The following is an 18,150-nucleotide window of genomic DNA, read 5'->3' as shown; positions in this document are numbered from 1 at the left end:
GCAAAAAGTGGTAAAATGTGTTGTTTTTTTTCTGAAAGCTCACTCAGGCTACTGTGTGAAAAATGAATTGTAGGAAAGCAAGAGTGGAAGTAGGAAGTACAGTGTTCTAGTTGTCTATTGCAGGTAACAAACCAACTTAAACTTACTGATGTCAAATAGTACTAACAATCTCTTATTATCCCCAAGGTTCTGGGTACTCATCTAGGCAGTGTCTTGAGGTCTTTTCTGTAGTTGTAACCTGATGGTGGCAAGGCTGGCATCATCTCAAAAGCTACCTCATTCACATATCTGGTGGTTGATGCGGGCTGTTGGCTATGACCTTAGCAGGATTTATTGGGCTGCATGCCTGTTCCTAGATTGGACTTGCATTATGGAAGCTAGGTTCCAGGGGCAAGTGTTCTGAGAGAGACCCAGGTGAAAACTGTGCTTCCTTTTCTATCATAGCTTTAGAAATCACCGCATTCGTATTTCCATCAAATTCTCTTTGCTAGAAGCAGTTCACTAAGGGCAGCGCATATTCAGGGCGAGGGGAATTAGATACTATCATTTGATAGGAGAATCATCAGAAGAGTTGTATACGTTTTAATAGCACTGCAAGCAGTTTAGAGCAGGGAGAGATGGTTAGCTTAGTCTTGAGTGGTTGTAGTGGTATGAGGAAAAGTAGATAGGTTGAAGAGATCAAACTAACATAAGACAAAATTTTATGGTTTGTGGGGAGAATAAAGGAGAAAGATGATTTGGTCTGAGCTTAGATAAAAATAATTCCAGCCACGTAACTGGCGCTCGGTATATATAATGTGAAACAGTTGGCTTTATGGTGTCATTCACTGAGAAGAGTAATCAGGAGGAGGAGCAGGGTTGCAGGAGGAGGAGGTCATGAATTAAGTTGTGAGTATGAGATTGAGAAGTCTGTGAAACACGCACAAGTAGAGAGAGGAAAGTTCCTTTCAGAAAATAGAGATTTGGGAGTCAGCAGAATATAGATAGTTGAATGAATTGCCAAAAAGAGTTGACACAAGAAAAAGCCTTGTACTAGATAGGCTGAGAGAAGAATTTAAAGGTTGGAGAGGAAGGGATCAGTTTTCATTCAGGTAATATTCAGATGAAATTGAAGATTATATTTATTCTGAGGATAACTGAAACTATGAGAATAAACATGTTCCCAGTGGAAAGTAGGTATAAAAGGTAAATGACAAGTATGGGATTGAGGACCTCCAACGTTAAATTAATGAAGTCACAAGTAACTGGAAGATAAAGTATATTATCATAGAAACAGTAGAGGCAGAATTTTAAAGAGTGGTGACGTAAAATATAGCTGAAAGTTTGAAATTTTAAGAATGTTAAATTTAAACGAGACTTGGATATATTTGAAGGAAGGTATTGGTTATTTGAGAAAAATTCCAGTGTAGTCTGATGAGATTGTAATCTAGAGTGCTTGGGACTTGTAAAGAACTATCTAGAATAGTATCACATTTTAAAATCATATAGATAAGAAATCCACTGATTAACTTTGAAGAAGTATAACTTTTTTTTTAAGAAAAATAAATTTATTTATTTATTGGCTGTGTTGGATCTTCGTGGCTGTGTGCAGGCTTTCTCTAGTTGTGGCGAGCAGGGGCTACTCTTAGAGGTGGTGCACGGGCTTCTCATTGCAGTGGCTTCTCTTGTTGCAGAGCACAGGCTCTAGGCACGCAGTCTTCAGTAGTTGTGGCACATGGGTTCAGTAGTTGTGGCTTGTGAGCTCTAGAGCACAGTAGTTGTGGTGCATGGGCTTAGCTGCTCCAAGGCATGTGTGATCTTCCCAGACCAGGGATTGAACCCGTGTCCACAGCATTGGCAGGCGGATTCTCAACCACTGCACCACCAGGGAAGCCCTTGAAGAAGTATAACTTGTGATCATTAATAGTAAACTAGGCATCTTGGAAAGTGACTTATTATCTTATTTTTATAATATTGTAAAACTAATCTAGCTTGCCAGAAGAAATTGAGCATTTCCCACATTAACTATAGTCATTAGAAGTTGCTGAGTGGTAGCTGAAGAAATAAAGATCACCAAATCATTGGGTCCCTAAGGTAAGGTTTATCTAAGACAACTTGTTTTTTTGTTTTTGCTTTTTTATTGAAGTATAGTTGATTTACAATGTTGTGTTAGTTTCTGGTGTGTACAGCAAAGTTAGTCAGTTAATCCGTTAATCCCAAACTCCTAATTTATCCCTCCTCCCCACTTTGGTAACCATAAGTTTGTTTTCTAGGTAAGACCATTTGTTTTCAAATAACATATATTCTTTCTAAACTAGTTTATAGAGGTGTTTGCTATTGTAATTTTAAAGCTTTTCCCAAGAAGAGAATTTCACTTTTATTTCTTTACATTTAAAACATTTTCAGAAAAAGCACTGAACTAGAAATATCATGTTTTTAAAGTTTAGTTCTTTATTTGATATTTAGCTGTCGAGTCTTTTAATTGGACCTTCATTTTTAAAGAAATAAACTCTGTTCTTTCTGCTCCTCATCTCAGTGAGAATTGTTTTTTGGATCCATGTATTATTAGGGAAACATGGGCCAACTTTGAATTTACTGTTGTTACTGTAATGTACCTTATTCAGGAAACTACCAACTTGCCTGTGAAAGACAAATGCATATGGTATCATGATATTTAGTCTTGCTGTGAAAAATACGGCAGTATTCCTTGTCTTTTATCCTTTGTAGAGTTATTTAAATAATTAGTTGTGTTCATCTTTTATCATGTGTGATTCGTTGTCTTATTTAGTGAATGGAGTTCCCTCTCGAAGTCCAAGATTGATCTCTTCTGGGGATGACTCTGTGGATAGTCTGCTGCAGCGGATGGTACAACATGAGGACCAAGAGCCCCTGGAGAAAAATATTGATGCTGTAATTGCGTCTGCCTCTGTGCCGCCTTCCTCCAGTCCTGTCCATAGTCACAGCAAGGAGCGAACCCTGGGAAAACCAGACAGCCTTCTAGTGCCTGCAGTCCCCAGTGACTCTTGCAGTAGTAGCATCTCACTCCTTTCTGAAAAGTTGCCAAGCAGCCATTCTCCCCATCATATCAAGAGAAGTGTAGTGGAAGCTATGCAGCGCCAAGCTCGGAAAATGTGCAATTATGACAAAATCTTGGCCACTAAGAAAAACCTGGACCATGTCAATAAAATTTTAAAAGCCAAAAAACTTCAAAGACAGGCCAGGACAGGGAATAACTTTGTGAAACGCAGACCAGGTCGACCTCGGAAATGTCCCCTCCAGGCTGTGGTATCAATGCAAGCATTCCAGGCTGCCCAGTTTGTCGGCCCAGAATTAAATGAAGGCGAAGAAGGAACAGCACTGCACCTTGGTCCTGATACAGTTACAGATGTCATTGAAGCTGTTGTTCAGAGTGTAAACCTGAATCCAGAACATAAAAAGGGATTGAAGAGGAAAAGTTGGCTGTTGGAAGAACAGACCAAGAAAAAGCAGAAGCCATTCCCAGAAGAAGAAGAAGAAGAAGAAGAGGAAGAAGAAGAAGAAGAAGAAGAAGAAGAGAATACTAAAAGGTAATTCCTTGTTTAACATTTTATTTGAGTAGAGGAAACTAGCTTATGTACAAATGTAACATCTGTGCAGCCAAATTGTTCAATCTAACAACCTTTCGCTGTATAAGACCTGTTCTTTTCTGTTCTGTTTAAGTGTTCTTATTTATGGCTGTCCAAAATGATAAATAATTAAGAAGCAAGGGGAAAAAAAAAAAAGCAAGGGAGACTGTAACAATCTAGTATAAGGCCTTCACTATACAGATGAGGAAGTCAAGGCCCAGGGAGATTATGTATTTTATCCAGTAACATATGGATATGTATATATCCATATACCTATGTGAGTGGAATTTTTACTATCACACTATCTTATGTCCTCTGTGCTCTGAAACTTTTCATCCTATCATCAAATACATTTTTAAAGTCTTCCTCCATGTTAAATTGTTCTTTAATAGTTTTTTTTTATATTTTTACTTTTTCCCAAAAGGTGTAGGGCAGAAAGTAAAAACTCACCCCCAAAAAAGACCATTTAATCCTTTTGTTATATATCCAACCAGATTCTTTCCCTGAAGGAATATTTTATTTTATTTTATTTTATTTTATTTTATTTTATTTTATTTTATTTTATTTTACTTTATTTTATTTTATTTTATTTTTAATTTTTTTGGCTGTACCATGCGGCATGCCAGATCTTAGTTCCCCCACCAGGGATTAAACCCATGCCCCCTGCATTGGAAGCTCAGAATCTTAACCACTGGACTGCCTCTGTTTATAGAGGTTTTTCATAGCTCTCTATGCATGCATCTATAAAAAATACTTTTTTATAGAGAATATATAGGATTTAAATTTTTTTTCCTGAACATGCATGCTTGTAATAAATCAGTGGAACTAGAAGTTTGCTGATTCAAGAGTTTAAAGTCTCTTTTCACATGGTCTCATTTCTTCTCAAAACCTAGTCTTCTTTTCATGGGCAGGACTGTTAACAGTATATCATATATCCTTTGATACTTTTCTTATGCATTTACAAATATGTGCATATGCAAAGCATAAGTTTTATGTAAGTGGTAACATATAAATTTTGTAACTTAACTTTTTCTCTTTATATGTCTTATTGATCTTGTTATTTAGTATATATAAAATTATCTTATTGCATGCCAAGAATATATCAAAATTTAATTATTCTTCAAAGGGTTACATATTACTTTTTTACATATAGGTCTTAAATCAGTTGAAATTTACTCTTATGTAAGGTATGAGTTAGTACTATGTTCATTGCCGATTATTTATCAAGGTTGAAGATTTGTAAGCAAATTTGCTTACAATTTTTGTTTTATATGTAGTTTCTATAATTTATATTCTCACTGAATTTTTGTAGTTATTTTTTTGAAAGGGGAAAAAATTTAATTAAGGGAATTAAATTTTTTGAATTTTTAAATGATGGTCTTACCACTGTTAATTGATTAGAGTATCATTTCTGTACTTGTTTGAAATGGTACCTTTATCATATAATAAATTCTTAAATATCTTTAGATCTTAGGGTTTTCTATTATATTTTTATATTCTCTTCCCATCAATCTGTTATTTCTGTTTTGATTACTGAGGCTTTTAAAATATCTACAAACAGAATGACTTTTGCCTTCACTTTAGTAAGAAAGTGACAATTTGAGACATCTTAATCATTCACTCTAGGAAGGGTCACTTTAAAAATGTGCCTAAGAGAAAAGGCTTTGTTTTGGATAAGCTTGTCTGTTCCAGCAAGTTCTAGTAGCATTAGTCAGCAACATTAAACACTTATTTTCCACAAAATCATATTCTGGAATTCAAAGAGATTGTAAAGAGTAAAATACAATTTCCACCCTCAAGAGATTGTACAGGTAAGGAAGTGGCACAGTGAGTTCCCAGGGACAGCAACAGTTTTTCACCTTTCTTTAACTGGAACCTACTATAGTACTAGCAGGAGGTTGTTTATTTATTTCTAAATTAAGTATTTGTTGCAAAATAATTTATTTCATGTGCTGAGGATAAATACAGTTGTAAGCAAATATAGGAATATTCCCTATCCTCATGGTTCTTACATTCTAACTACTATTATGATGGATTATTTAGGTTTATGAGCTTACATTAGAGGTAATTGACTTAATTTCTCTGTGGAAGTAATGACTAAGGTAAAATCTGAAGAACAGACTTTACCTGTTATTTAAAGGAGCAAGGCTAGAGCAAACATTTTAGACAGATGAGTATGAAAAGGCATGGCAGGTTCAGGAAAATGAAAAAAAGGTTTTGTGGCCCAAACACAGTGAATTAGAGTAGTGTGGTATCAAAAGAGTCTAGAGAAAAGATGCTGGGGACCAAATCGTGCAGATGTCCTTGTACGCCATGTTAAAGAGTTTAATCACTATTCACTGATTAATAACAAACCAGAATGCAAAAGAATATTGTAATGATTATGAACTGGGTTCTAGTCTCAGAGAAACCTGAGTTCAAATCCTGGTTGTAAAAGGAAAAAAAGACAAGTTTTTTAAACTCATGTAAAAAAATAAAATTATAATTAAAATATTAACAATATTTAGAACTGAATAAATACTGTGCTTCATATGGAAATTTGTGGGGTGTATCTAAAGAGGTACCTAGAGGGAGATTCATAGCCATTAATGCTTATATTTTTTTAAAAATCCTGAAAATTTATGAATGAAGATATTACCGAACAAAACTTGTGTCTGCTCTCCTGTACTAAGTAAAGCCAAACTGCTGACACTGGGTTGTGGTGAAGGAAAGTGAAGCATTTATTACAGGGTGCCATGCAAGGAGTTCAGGACAGCTAGTGCCCAAACTCCGTGATGGGTTTTAAGAAAGCATTTTTATCTTTTAATTTTTTAAAATTTTTATTGGACTGCGGTTGCTTTACAATATTGTGTTAGTTTCTACTGTACAGAAAAGTGAATCAGCTATATGTATACATATATCTCCTCTTTTTTGGATTTCCTTCTCATTTAGGTCACCACAGAGCATTGAGTAGAGTTCCCTGAGCTATACAGTAGGTTCTTATTAGTTATCTATTTTGTACATAGTATCAATAGTGTATATATATCAATCTCAGTCTCCCAATTCATCCCACCCCCCTCCTTTCCCCCTTGGTATCCATTCATTTGTTCTCTGTCTGCGTCTCTATTCCTGCTTTGCAAATAAGATCATCTATACCATTTTTCTAGATTCCACATGTATGCGTTAATATACGACATTTTTCTCCTTCTGACTTACTTCACTCTGTATGACAGTTTCTAGGTCCATCCACATCTCTACAAATGACCCAGTTTCATTCCTTTTTATGGCTGCATAATATTCCAATGTACGTGTATAGCACATCTTCTTTATCCATTCCTCTGTTGATAGACGTTTAGGTTGCTTCCATGTTCTAGCTATTGTAAATAGTGCTGCAGTAAACACTGGGGTGCATGTGTCTTTTTGAATTATGGTTTTCTCTGGGTATATGCCCAGTAGTGGGATTGCTGGGTAATATGGTAGTTCTATTTTTAGTTTTTTAAGGAACCTCCCTACTGTTCTCTATAGTGGCTGTATCAATTCACATTCCCACCAACGGTGCAAGAGGGTTCCCTTTTCTCCACACCCTCGCCAGCATTTATTGTTTGTAGATTTTTTGATGATGGCTGTTCTTATAGGTGTGAGGTGATACCTCATTGCAGTTTTGGTTTGCATTTCTCTAATAATTAGTGGTGTTGAGCATCTTTTCATGTGCCTCTTGGCCATCTGTATGTCTTCTTTGGAGAAATGTCTATTTAGGTCTTCCGCCCTTTTTTGATTGGGTTTTTTGTTTTTTTGATGTTGAGCTGCATGAGCTCGTTTGTATATTTTAGAGATTAATCCTTTGTTAGATGCTCCATTTGCAAATATTTTCTCCCGTTCTGAGGGTTGTCTTTTTGTCTTGTTTATGGTTTCCTTTGCTGTGCAAAAACTTTTAAGTTTAATTAGGTCCCATTTGTCTATTTTTTTTTTTTTTTTTTTTTTTTTTTTCAGTAGTCTAGGAGGTAGGTCAAAAAAGATCTTGCTGCAACTTATGGCGAAAGCTGTTCTACCTATGTTTTCCTTTAAGGGTTTTATAGTGTCTGCCTTATATTTAGGTTTTTAATCTATTTTGAGTTTATTTTTTGTATGGTGTTAGGGAGTGTTCTAATTTCATTCTTTTACCTGTAGCTGTCTAGCTTTCCCAGCACCACTTATTGAAGAGACTGTCTTTTCTCCATTGTATGTTCTTGCCTCCTTTGTCATAGATTAGGTGACCACAGGTGCATGGGTTTATCTCTGCGCTTAGGAAAGCATTTTAAAAGGCATGGTGAGGGAGGGGCACCCAGCTATGAGATCAGTTCATGCACAAATCTCTGACTGGTTGATGGTGAGGTAAGGGGGTAGTGTCACAGAGGTTAACATTATCCATCCTCAGGTGCCAGTAGGTCTGTGGTCCTCCTGATCATCAAGTAGTTAATTTCTTCCTTTGGTGGTGGTGTTAGTATCTGTAAAACAACTTCAGGAAATATGCATCAGATACTGTTATCTAAGTACTTCAGAGAGGAACTGAAGCAGAGAATATAGGGGAGGGGGTCTGTCCTGGGAACGCCCCATAGGGTCCTGCTTGGTTACAAACAGTCCAATTAAGAAATTAGAAAAATGAGAATAAGCCCCCAAATGTAAAGAACAGAGATAAAACATATACATTAACAAAATAAAGCTAAGGTACAGTAGAGAGAATCACTGAAGACCAAAGTTAGTAATACTAATGATAACTCATGAAATATACAAACTACTGGTAAGGTTGATGAATAAAGAAAGAGAAGGGGAATAATAAAATTAGGAACTAAAAAAAGGAGATAAGCTGTATATGAGAGATTAAAATGTGACTACGAGAACTTTATGCCCAACAAATTAGAAAACTCAGTTGAAATGTATGTACTGTATTCCTAGGAAAAAACCTACTATTTCCTATTCCTAGGAAAGAAATACCCTGAGTGCTTCTAATATGTGAATTGAATCTATAAAATCTTGCCACAGAGAAAGCACAAGGATCAGGTTTAAGAGAGTTCTATCTCTCTTTAAAGAAAAAGATCATTTCAGTTTCATTAAAACTCTTTGGAGAATATGAAGGGAGTGTGAAGAGGAATACACATACAGAAAGTATATGAATAGAAGTAACCAGTTAAAATTTTTTTTATAAAGTTAACACCCATGTGGATATAGAACAGGTGAACACATAGACTATTGGTAGCATCCCATGTTCTTTCCCAGTCATATACCACTTCCTTGCCAGCAGCTATAATCAGTCTCCTGCCTTTTACCTTTTTTTATACCATTTAAGTATTTAACACTAGACAATATAGTTTAGTTTCTCCTTCCTGAAATGGAATTATACAGGACATATGCTTTTGTGCCTCACCTTTTTTGCTCAACATATAAATGTAAAACCACCTCTGTTGTTGCATGTTACTGTAGTTACCTCCATTTTGTTATTATATAGTTATCTATTGTTTGTATATAGTACAGTTATTCTTTTTTAAAATTTTTGAAGTATAGTTGATTTACGATGTGTTAATTTCTGCTGTACAGCAAAGCGACTCATTTATACATGTATATATTCTTTTTCATATTCTTTTCCATTTATGATTTATCACAAGATGTTGAATATAGTTCCCTGTGCTATACAGTAGGACCTTGTTGTTTATCCATCCTATATATACTAGTTTGCCATTTGCTAATCCCAAACTCCCAATCTTTCCCTTTGCCACCCCTTCTCCCCCTTGGCAACCACAAGTCTGTTCTCTGTCTGTGAGTCTGTTTTTCGTAAATAGGTTCATTTGTGCTGTATTTTAGATTCCACATATAAGTGATATCATATGGTATTTGTCTTTCTCTTTCTTACTTTGCTGAGTATGAAAATCTCTAGATCCATCCATATTGCTGAAAATATGGAATTTTTCTGTTTTACTGTTGGGTTATTTTCAGTTTGACACTGTTATTCAAAAATGCTACTCTTAACATTCCTCTAATGTTCACTGGTGAATGTGGACACTAATTTCTCTAGGGTGTACGTCTAGGAATGGATTCACTGAATTAAACAGTGGATTTGCCCCAAGACTGAATTTTAAGCTCTGGTATATTGAGATAGCATGGAACCGAGTATAGAACTAGGTAAGAGAAACAGATCCATACATACAAGCTTGCTGTATGACAGCGGTGACACTGCGTATCAATAAGGAAGGAAAACAATATTCAATAAATGGTGCCCCCAAAGTTGATATTGCATAGGGATGGGAATGAAATTGGATTCTGTGAATCCACATATAAAATCAGTCCCCTGTTGGTTGAACAAATACGTAAGTGTGAAAAAGCAAACCTTCAAACTTTTAAAGGCTAATACAGAAGGAGGAAAACTTTATGACCTTGTTTGTTAGAAAGAATTTCATAAACAAGATATCAAAAGCAGTAAGCATGATTATATTAAAACCAAGAATTTTTGTTTATCAAACATCATCCAGATAAACATGAAAACTTGCTACAAACTGGGAGAGGAAATTTATAACATATAATTTATACATTTTTGGTATCCAAAGTATGTAACCAAAAACATATTTCAAATCAACCCAGTAAAATGTAGCAATTACCTTTTACATAGCTTAGAAAAACTCTTGCCCAACTATTACCAGCAAGCATTTTTTGGAAAGGTAGTAGCAAGATTGATTGTAATATATAGAAACTGGAAATATCACAGATTAACAGGAAAGGAATAAGTATATTGTAGTTTTTTGTACAATGGAATATGATGTGGTAATAATTAATAATTTATAACTGACGTGTAATGATAATGGAGTCTTAGAAACAAGATTAAGTGAAACAAGACCCTAAAAATGATATACTAGCTGATACTGTTTTTATAAAGAGAAAGAAAACCCACAAAAAATAAACAAGGTATTGTGTTAATGTAGATAAATATATCATGCAACCATTTTTTTTTTAACTTTTTAATTTTTTTTTGGCTCTGCCACATGGCCTTCAGGATCTTAGTTCCCCCACCAAGGATTGAACCCGGGCCACAGCAGTGAAAGTGCTGAGTCCTAACCACTGGGCTGCCAGGGAATTCCCTCTTCTTTCTCTTTTCTTTCCTGGAGAATTCAATCTTAAAGCCATTAGGTAGGTATCCATATGGGATATAGAAACCATGGTGACCCTGAGCTGGGTGTTGAAGCCTTAATGAGGTGAAGAGTTGGGTTATGGGGTGAAGGAGAGAGACTGTCAACCCAGCCTGAGGTGTCAGAGCCCAAGTGGGATAAGAAGAATGCTCTTGTAATGAAAGTGCCCAGTGTGGGGTATTAAGGACCAGCAAGGTTAGGAGGTGTCCATCCAAGACCCCCTTAATAGGAATTTTAAAAATTCTATGAGTAGGCATTTGCATTTCCTTCATAAGCCCCCAAGGTGATTCTGATGTATATGGTCTATAGACAGAACTTGGAGAAACATGGCACTTAAAGAATTTGTATGTGTAGAATATATTTATGTATATATACATGTAAGCAGGAAAGCAGAAAACATTTTTGATTGTAGGAGAAAGAAACATAAGATAAGGCACAGAAGTAGACATGAATTTGGCTGTAAGGAGAATAGGAAAAAAATAAATAATAAATTAAAACATGAAATCAGTCTATCCATCTCATGACCAAGTAAGATTTATCCTAGTTATACAGAACTTGTTCAACAGCTGAAAATCAATTAATGTAATCTATCACATTAATAGGCTAAAGAAGAAATGTCACATGGTCATATCAATAAATGCAGAAAATTTTTTGACAAAAATCTTAATGTGTTCATGATAAAAAGCCAGCAATCTAGGAATGAAAAGAAACTACCTCAACCTAATAAAAGCTATATGTAAAAAACCCACAGCTGACAACTTCAGTGGTGAAAGACAGAGCTTTTCCACTATTATCAGGAGCTAGGAAAGGATGCCACTTCAATTCGACATTGTATTGAAATTCCCAATCAGAGCAGTTAGGCAAGAAAAAGAAAAGACGGCTTGTGTTTATGGGTTGGAAGATTTAAGATATCGGTACTACCCAAAGTGATCTACAGATTCAGTGAAATCCTTACCAAAATCCCAATGATGTTTTGTGTGAAATAGAAAAATCCATCCTAAAATTCATGAGAAATCTCAAGGGATTCCAAATAGCCAAAACAATCTTGGAAAAAGAACAAAATTGAAGGACTCACACTCGTAGATTGTTTTCTTTAGTGTCCTTTTGCACTAGCTAGGACCTTTAACACTGATGTTGAATTTAAGTGATGAAAGCAGATGCTTGTTTTATCCTTGATAATAGGGAAACTGTATTCAGCCTTTCACTATTATGAGGCAAAAAGAAAATCTAGGAAATTGCCTGATGTGTCATTGCTTAGGTCCCAAGGTGCCTAGCCAATCTGTGTGCTTATGTTTATTTTATATGTAATTTCCAAGGTTTTTAGTTGTATTTAATGGAAGGATCGGTAGAAGTGTCTGTTCCATCTTTGCCTGGAACAGTATTCACCATAATTTTTAAAAATGTTTTTGATTGATTTAGAATTCTCTTTTGACAGGCTCCTCCCCCCCCCCCCCCCCTCCTTTTAGCACTTATAGATGTCTTTTCATTGCCTTCAGGCTTGCATTATTTCAGATGTGAAATCTGCATTAAATTTTTTTTTTTTTTTGGCTGAGTTGGGTCTTTGTTGCTGCGTGCAGGCTTTCTCTAGTTGTGGCGAGCAGGGGCTACTCTTCATTGTGGTGGTTTCTCTCGTTGTGGCTCACGGACTCTAGCTGTGTGGGCTTCAATAGTTGTGGTGCATGGGCTTAGTTGCTCCCAGGCATGTGGGATCTTCCCAGCCCAGGGATCGAACCCTTGTCTCCTGCATTGGCAGGTGAATTCTTAACCACTGCTCCACCAGGGAAGTCCCTCATTCTGATTTTTGTACTCCTGTGTAGACTGTGTATTTTTTCTCTGGCTCCTTTTATTTTCTTCATCAGTAGTTTTTAGCAAGTTTATTGTGATATGCCATACTTTTTTTGTTTGTTTGTTTATATTGCTTATGGTTTGTTAAGCTTCTTGGAACTTTGGGTTTATACTTTTTATCAAATTTAGAAAAATTTTGGTCTTTGCTCCTTCTTTTTTTTCATTTTGAATTTTTTAACATTGTAAATGTCACATTGTGTGTCTGGTTTTCTTTTCTATATGTTCGATTTTATTTTGGTAGGCAGTTAAGTGACTTGTGGATTGGTTTGGATTCTTTTGAAGATAGTTTTTAAGCTTTATTAGGGCTGGCTTTTATTCCAGAGATAGTTGAACCCTACAAAAATGGATAATGTTACCCTCTGGGATCTCTTTTGAATGCCCACAGTGTTGGACAATGTCTTTCACTCTCCCTAGTGGAATCTGAGTGTCTGTCATCATGTGTGAGCTCTGGAAATTGTTTGGGTTATAATACTCCAGTGGTTCTTTGTCCAGCCTTATGGAATTTCACCTTGCACATACACAAACTTAGTATTTAGCAGTATGCTAAAGGAGACCCTTACACAGATTTCTAAAGTTATTTTTCTCCATAGCTTTCTCCACTCCAACACTGCCTCACAAATTCTATCTTAACTTCTCAACACGCTGATCTCACTTTTCAACTCATTAAGTTGGTCATTCTCTACTTAGGTTCTACTCCCTCCTCCTCAGTTGTTCTTATAAAGGCAAAGTGGTTATAGGAATCATCTGTCTTTTTTTTCCCCCTAGTTTTCTCAGGGATCACAGTGCTTAAGTCACTGTTGTCCAATGTCTGGTAATTGTTTCATAAACTTTCTCCAGGTTTATAGTAGTTTGCTGTGTTTCTATTAGTTTCTGTCAGGAGGACAAATCTGGTATCTGTTACTCCAGCATGACCAGATGAGGAAGTCCCCATATCTCTTTTTTTAATTGCTGTGATGTTTTTTTAAATAGATAATCATTTATAGGACAAAAATTTCACCATAAAATTATCTTTAAACTTCTCTTTCTAGCTTTACTGAAGCAGCAGTTGAGATTCCCAGTCCTCCTGAAACCCCAGCCAAACCTCCCGAACCTGAAAATACTTTGCAGCCTGTGCTTTCTCTCATCCCAAGAGAAAAGAAGGCCCCACGTCCCCCAAAGAAGAAGTATCAGAAAGCAGGGCTGTATTCTGATGTTTACAAAACTACAGAGTAAGTAGTGGTACCTATCAGCTGACATACTTTTAAAGACCTGTTATTCTTCCATGTTTTAAATAATAATTTGACTGTAAAAAGAAACAAAAAAAAACAATACAGATGTAATATATACAAATACAAATCTCATCACAAACACCTCAGTGTTCACCATACTCATGATATGTTGTTTGGGGCTAATTATTTTCCCTGATCTTCTCTCTGCCTTTCTAGATTACATTTCTATAGTTTGGATTCTAATAGTGCCTTTTTTGTTAATTAAAAATAAAAAAGGGGGCACTATGCTTGTATCTAAAATGATCTTGATGATTTTCTACATTCATTTCTCATTTGTTAAATGCTTTCTGTGTTCCAAACTATTTGCCAGATGAGTAAAATACTCCTTACTTTTAAGAACTTCATATTCTCTTGGGAAAGTACAGCTTTGATAAGTCCTCTGAGAATTTTTAGATCCCCAGAGAGCTATCAGCTAACTATATCATTGAGTAAGAAGTAGTTCACAGAGTATAGTTGAGTTAGGTTTTGGGGAGTTAACAGTAGTTTACAAGATGGAAAGGGCATTCCAGTTAGAATAGCATGTACCAAGGCACATACTAGGATCCAAAGATTTTTCATATATTAGAACAACTCAGAAGTTCACTTTTTCTGAACTGTAGTGATGTTGTGGAAAATAAGCATTGTGTGATAGGGACCACAAAACCGTGGACTTTACTGACTCTTAAGTTATTTATTCCACTAAGCTATAGGAAACTTAAAATGCTATTTTTATAAAAGGAAGTAAAAAGTGCAATTTTGTGTTTTAAGATAATCTCTGGCAACAGAGTAGAAAATGAATTGAATGAGAGTTACTAATGGCAGAAATTCACAGTATCCATCAAAAAGCTATGAGGGTCTGAATTTAGGCAAGAAAGGAATGAAATTGAAAGAGGAATGGTTACATTTTAGAGATACATCTGACTTGGTGTGGTTAAAGTGATCAGCGTATAAACCACAACACTTTATTTTGCAATGAAAAGATCTTTCATTAATTTGCCACCAAGGTAGGTATCACATAAACTCTTTGTACTCCATTTCTGCTTCTTGGGTCATGAAAATGTCTTATTAGTTAAGCTTAGTTTCAGCTGCCAGCAGTAGGAAATCCTCTCAAATATCCAAGACTTTTTTAAAGATAAACATTTATTTTTGTTTAAAGGAAGTTGGTGAAGTACACAGTTCAAAGTTACGTGGTATCTTCACAGTGTCTTCAGGGACCTAGACTCCTTTTTTCCTGTTCTTCCGTTTCAGCACTAAGCTTGCATTTCTCTGGTTACCTTTCGTTCCAACATAACTGCTGTAAGGTCTTCATTACAGAAAGTATAAAAGAGGAAAGGGAGTTAAAAACATGTATTGTACCTTCTTTGTCAGGAAGCACTGTGGACTGAATGTGTTCCCCTGAAATTTCATATATTGAAGCCCCAATCCCCAGTGTGATGATATTTGGAGATGGAGCTTTTGGGAAGTATTGAATAATTAGATCATGTGGGTGGAGCCCTCCTGAATGAGATTAACATCCTTAAAAAAGCAGAGCCACATGGGGCTTCCTAGGTGGCGCAGTGGTTAAGAATCCACCTGCCAATGCAGAGGTCACGGGTTCGATCCCACATGCCATGGAGCAACTAAGCCCGTGTGCCAAAAAAAAAAAAAAGCAGAGACACAGAGATGAATTCTCTCCATACCGTGTGAGTGTGAAGATACAAGAAAGCAGTATCTGCAAGCCAGGAAGAGGGCACTCACTTAGAACCCAGCCCTAATCTTGGACTTAACCAGGCTCCAGAACAGTGAGAAACAAAATTTTGTTATTTAGACCACCAAGTCTATAGCAATTCATTATAGCAGCTAATGTGACTAAGAAAGGAAACTTCAGAATCTCATTTATAGCTACTGACCAAAACAGTCATGTAACCATACTTTAGCCACAGGGAAGCTTAGAAATATGGTCGTTATTCCAGATGACAGTGCCCCCCTCCCCCCCAAAAAAATTAGCATCTTGTCACCACGAAGGAGAAAATGAAAATGCATTTTGCGAAGATCTAATACTGTTATGATTTGAAAGCAATGTTTTTGCTGAATAAAAAAGCAGTATATGTTAAGTTTTCTGGTAAAAAAATATAGTTCAAGCTTTTTGTTTATTTGTTTCAGCTGCACCAGGTCTTAGTAGCAGCACGCAGTATCTTCATTGCCATGTTCAGGATCTTTAGTTGCGGCACACAGGATCTTTTATTTGGGACATGTGAGGTCTAGTTCCCTGACTAGGGATTGAACCTGGGCCCCCTGCGTTGAGAGCGCGAAGTCTTAGCCACTGGACTGCCAAGAAGTCCCTATAGTTCAAGTTTTACTTCTGCTTTTTTACTAATGTGCTTTTTCTGGATTATGTTCCTAAAAATGGGAGATTAATAATAAAATCAGACCATGCCTCAAAAGATCAGTATCATCAACTACATCAGTGTTTTAAAATGTCTCTAGTCACTCGGAACAAGACCTTGTTTATGTTAGAATTAGCTCTTCATCTCATAGAAATAAATAGGAAGAAAATGGTTTATTTTGGAATATTTTTTAAAACGTTTATCAAGTAATACATTTGTGCATTCCTACAAGCTGTGAAGCCAGTATATTTTTGTGGGCTAGCTGTTTCTTACTGGTAGCAGTTGGGGTGGGGGTTGTTTGTTTTGTTTTTTAAATTAATAAACAATTATTTAGAGCAGTTTTAGATTCACAGCATAATTGTTGGACAGTGTAGAGGTTTTGCATTTACCCCCTGCCCTTATGCATGGACAACATCCCCTACTATGGACATCTTGCACCACAGTGGTACCTTTATTATAATCACTGAACCTGTATTGACGCAATATCACCCAAAGTTCATAGTAGGCATTAGGGTTCACTCTTGATGTTGTACATTCTGTGGGTTTTGGTAAATGTATAATGACATGTATCTACCACTGTACTATCACAGCATAGTCTCACTGCCCTAAAAGTCCTCCATGCTAGGGAAATTTGTTTTTTGGGTCACAGAATGGTACAAGGAAATTGCAGGTTTACTCTTTTTTTTATAGATCATTATAGGTTTTATTTTTTTTAAGCTCTTTATTGGAATATAATTGCTTTACACTGTTGTGCCAGTTTTTGCTGTACACCAAAGTGAATCAGCTGTATTTATACATATATCCCCATATCCCCTTCCTCCCTATCCCAGCCCTCTAAGTCCTCACCCATCATTGAGTTGATCTCCCCATTATGGGGGCGAAGGGGAAGCTGGGACGAAGTGAGAGAGTAGCATTGACATACATACACTACCAAATGTAAAACAGGTAGCTAGTGGGAAGTTGCTGCATAACATTATAGGTTTTAAAAAGCTATGAGGGGAGAGTGTGATTCATTTAAAATTGGATCAAGATTAAACTAAATCAATATGGGAAATGAATTAGATGAGGAAATATTAGAAGACCAGTTAGGAAGCAGGACACCTTCATGGTTTTCTAGGATAGAGGTCATGTCATGAGCTAAGGTGATAGCAGTGGCTGGATATTGGAAAGGGTGGACTCTTGAAATTTTTTTTACATTAAAATCAAAATGACTGATTGGATGGTAGGGAGTAAAGGATTGGGCTAGAGTCAATGATGATCCAGTGTTTTGTTTTGTATTCCATGGTGAATGATAGTGGCACAGCCAGTATTCCTTGGTTTAAGAAAACCTCTATTACTAGGTACATGTATATAGGCACCAAAAAATGTCTTAGTAGTATAGTCATCAAACTATTAACCTGTGTATTAGTTTTCTATGCCTGCTGTAAGAAATTATTTAAATTGCTTAAAGCAAGTCAAATTTATTTTATAGTCAAAATGAATCTCTGTAGGCTAAAATCAATGTGTTAGTATAGCTGTGTTCCTTTTGGAGGCTCTAGGGTAGAATTCTTTTTCTTGCCTTTCCAGAATTAAGAGGCTACTCACATTCCTTGGCTTGGGACCCCTTCTTTCTTCAAAACCTGCAGTGACAGGTTGAATCATCACATTGAATCACTTCAACCTTGGTTCTGTTTTCACTTTTTGTTTTTTTTTCTTTCAGTGACTGCCTCATTTATGTTCCTCTTCCATTTATGAGGACCCTTGTGATTAAATTGGGCCCACCTAGATAATCCAGAATAATCTCCCTATCTCAAAATCAACAGATTAGAAACCTTAATTCCATCTACATATTCCAAGCTTCTGGGGATTTTTGTTTGGGGAGGGGGTTGCATATTATTGTGCCTGCTATACCTTCTAGGTTATAGGATTTGGAATGGGGTTTTTACTTCATATTTTACGTATGTCTTTATTGCTTGAAGTTATAAAAATGCTGTATTAC

At 36.1% G+C, this 18,150-nt stretch overlaps 1 protein-coding gene across 13 annotated transcripts in view; it reads left to right on the top strand.

Moving 5' to 3' along the window:
* ASH1L (ASH1 like histone lysine methyltransferase) overlaps positions 1-18,150 on the top strand; it is a 203,321-nt gene that overhangs the window by 90,250 nt on the left and 94,921 nt on the right. For 12 of the 13 annotated variants that reach the window (XR_009052519.1, XM_057725905.1, XM_057725915.1 and 9 more), the window contains 2 exons: positions 2,768-3,545; positions 13,588-13,767. Coding sequence is in view for 12 of the 13 variants with exons in the window: in XM_057725905.1 (XP_057581888.1) it covers positions 2,768-3,545; positions 13,588-13,767 (958 nt within the window). In the remaining variant the exon portion in view is untranslated. The remainder of the gene's footprint in view (positions 1-2,767; positions 3,546-13,587; positions 13,768-18,150) is intronic. The other variant, XM_057725956.1, reaches the window with a different exon arrangement.

Source organism: Hippopotamus amphibius, chromosome 1 (assembly GCF_030028045.1).
Source record: "Hippopotamus amphibius kiboko isolate mHipAmp2 chromosome 1, mHipAmp2.hap2, whole genome shotgun sequence".
In the NCBI taxonomy this organism is placed as follows: Eukaryota; Metazoa; Chordata; class Mammalia; order Artiodactyla; family Hippopotamidae; genus Hippopotamus; species Hippopotamus amphibius.
The sequence above is the reverse complement of the archived record's forward strand: the minus strand, read 5'-3'. Positions and strand labels throughout refer to the sequence as shown.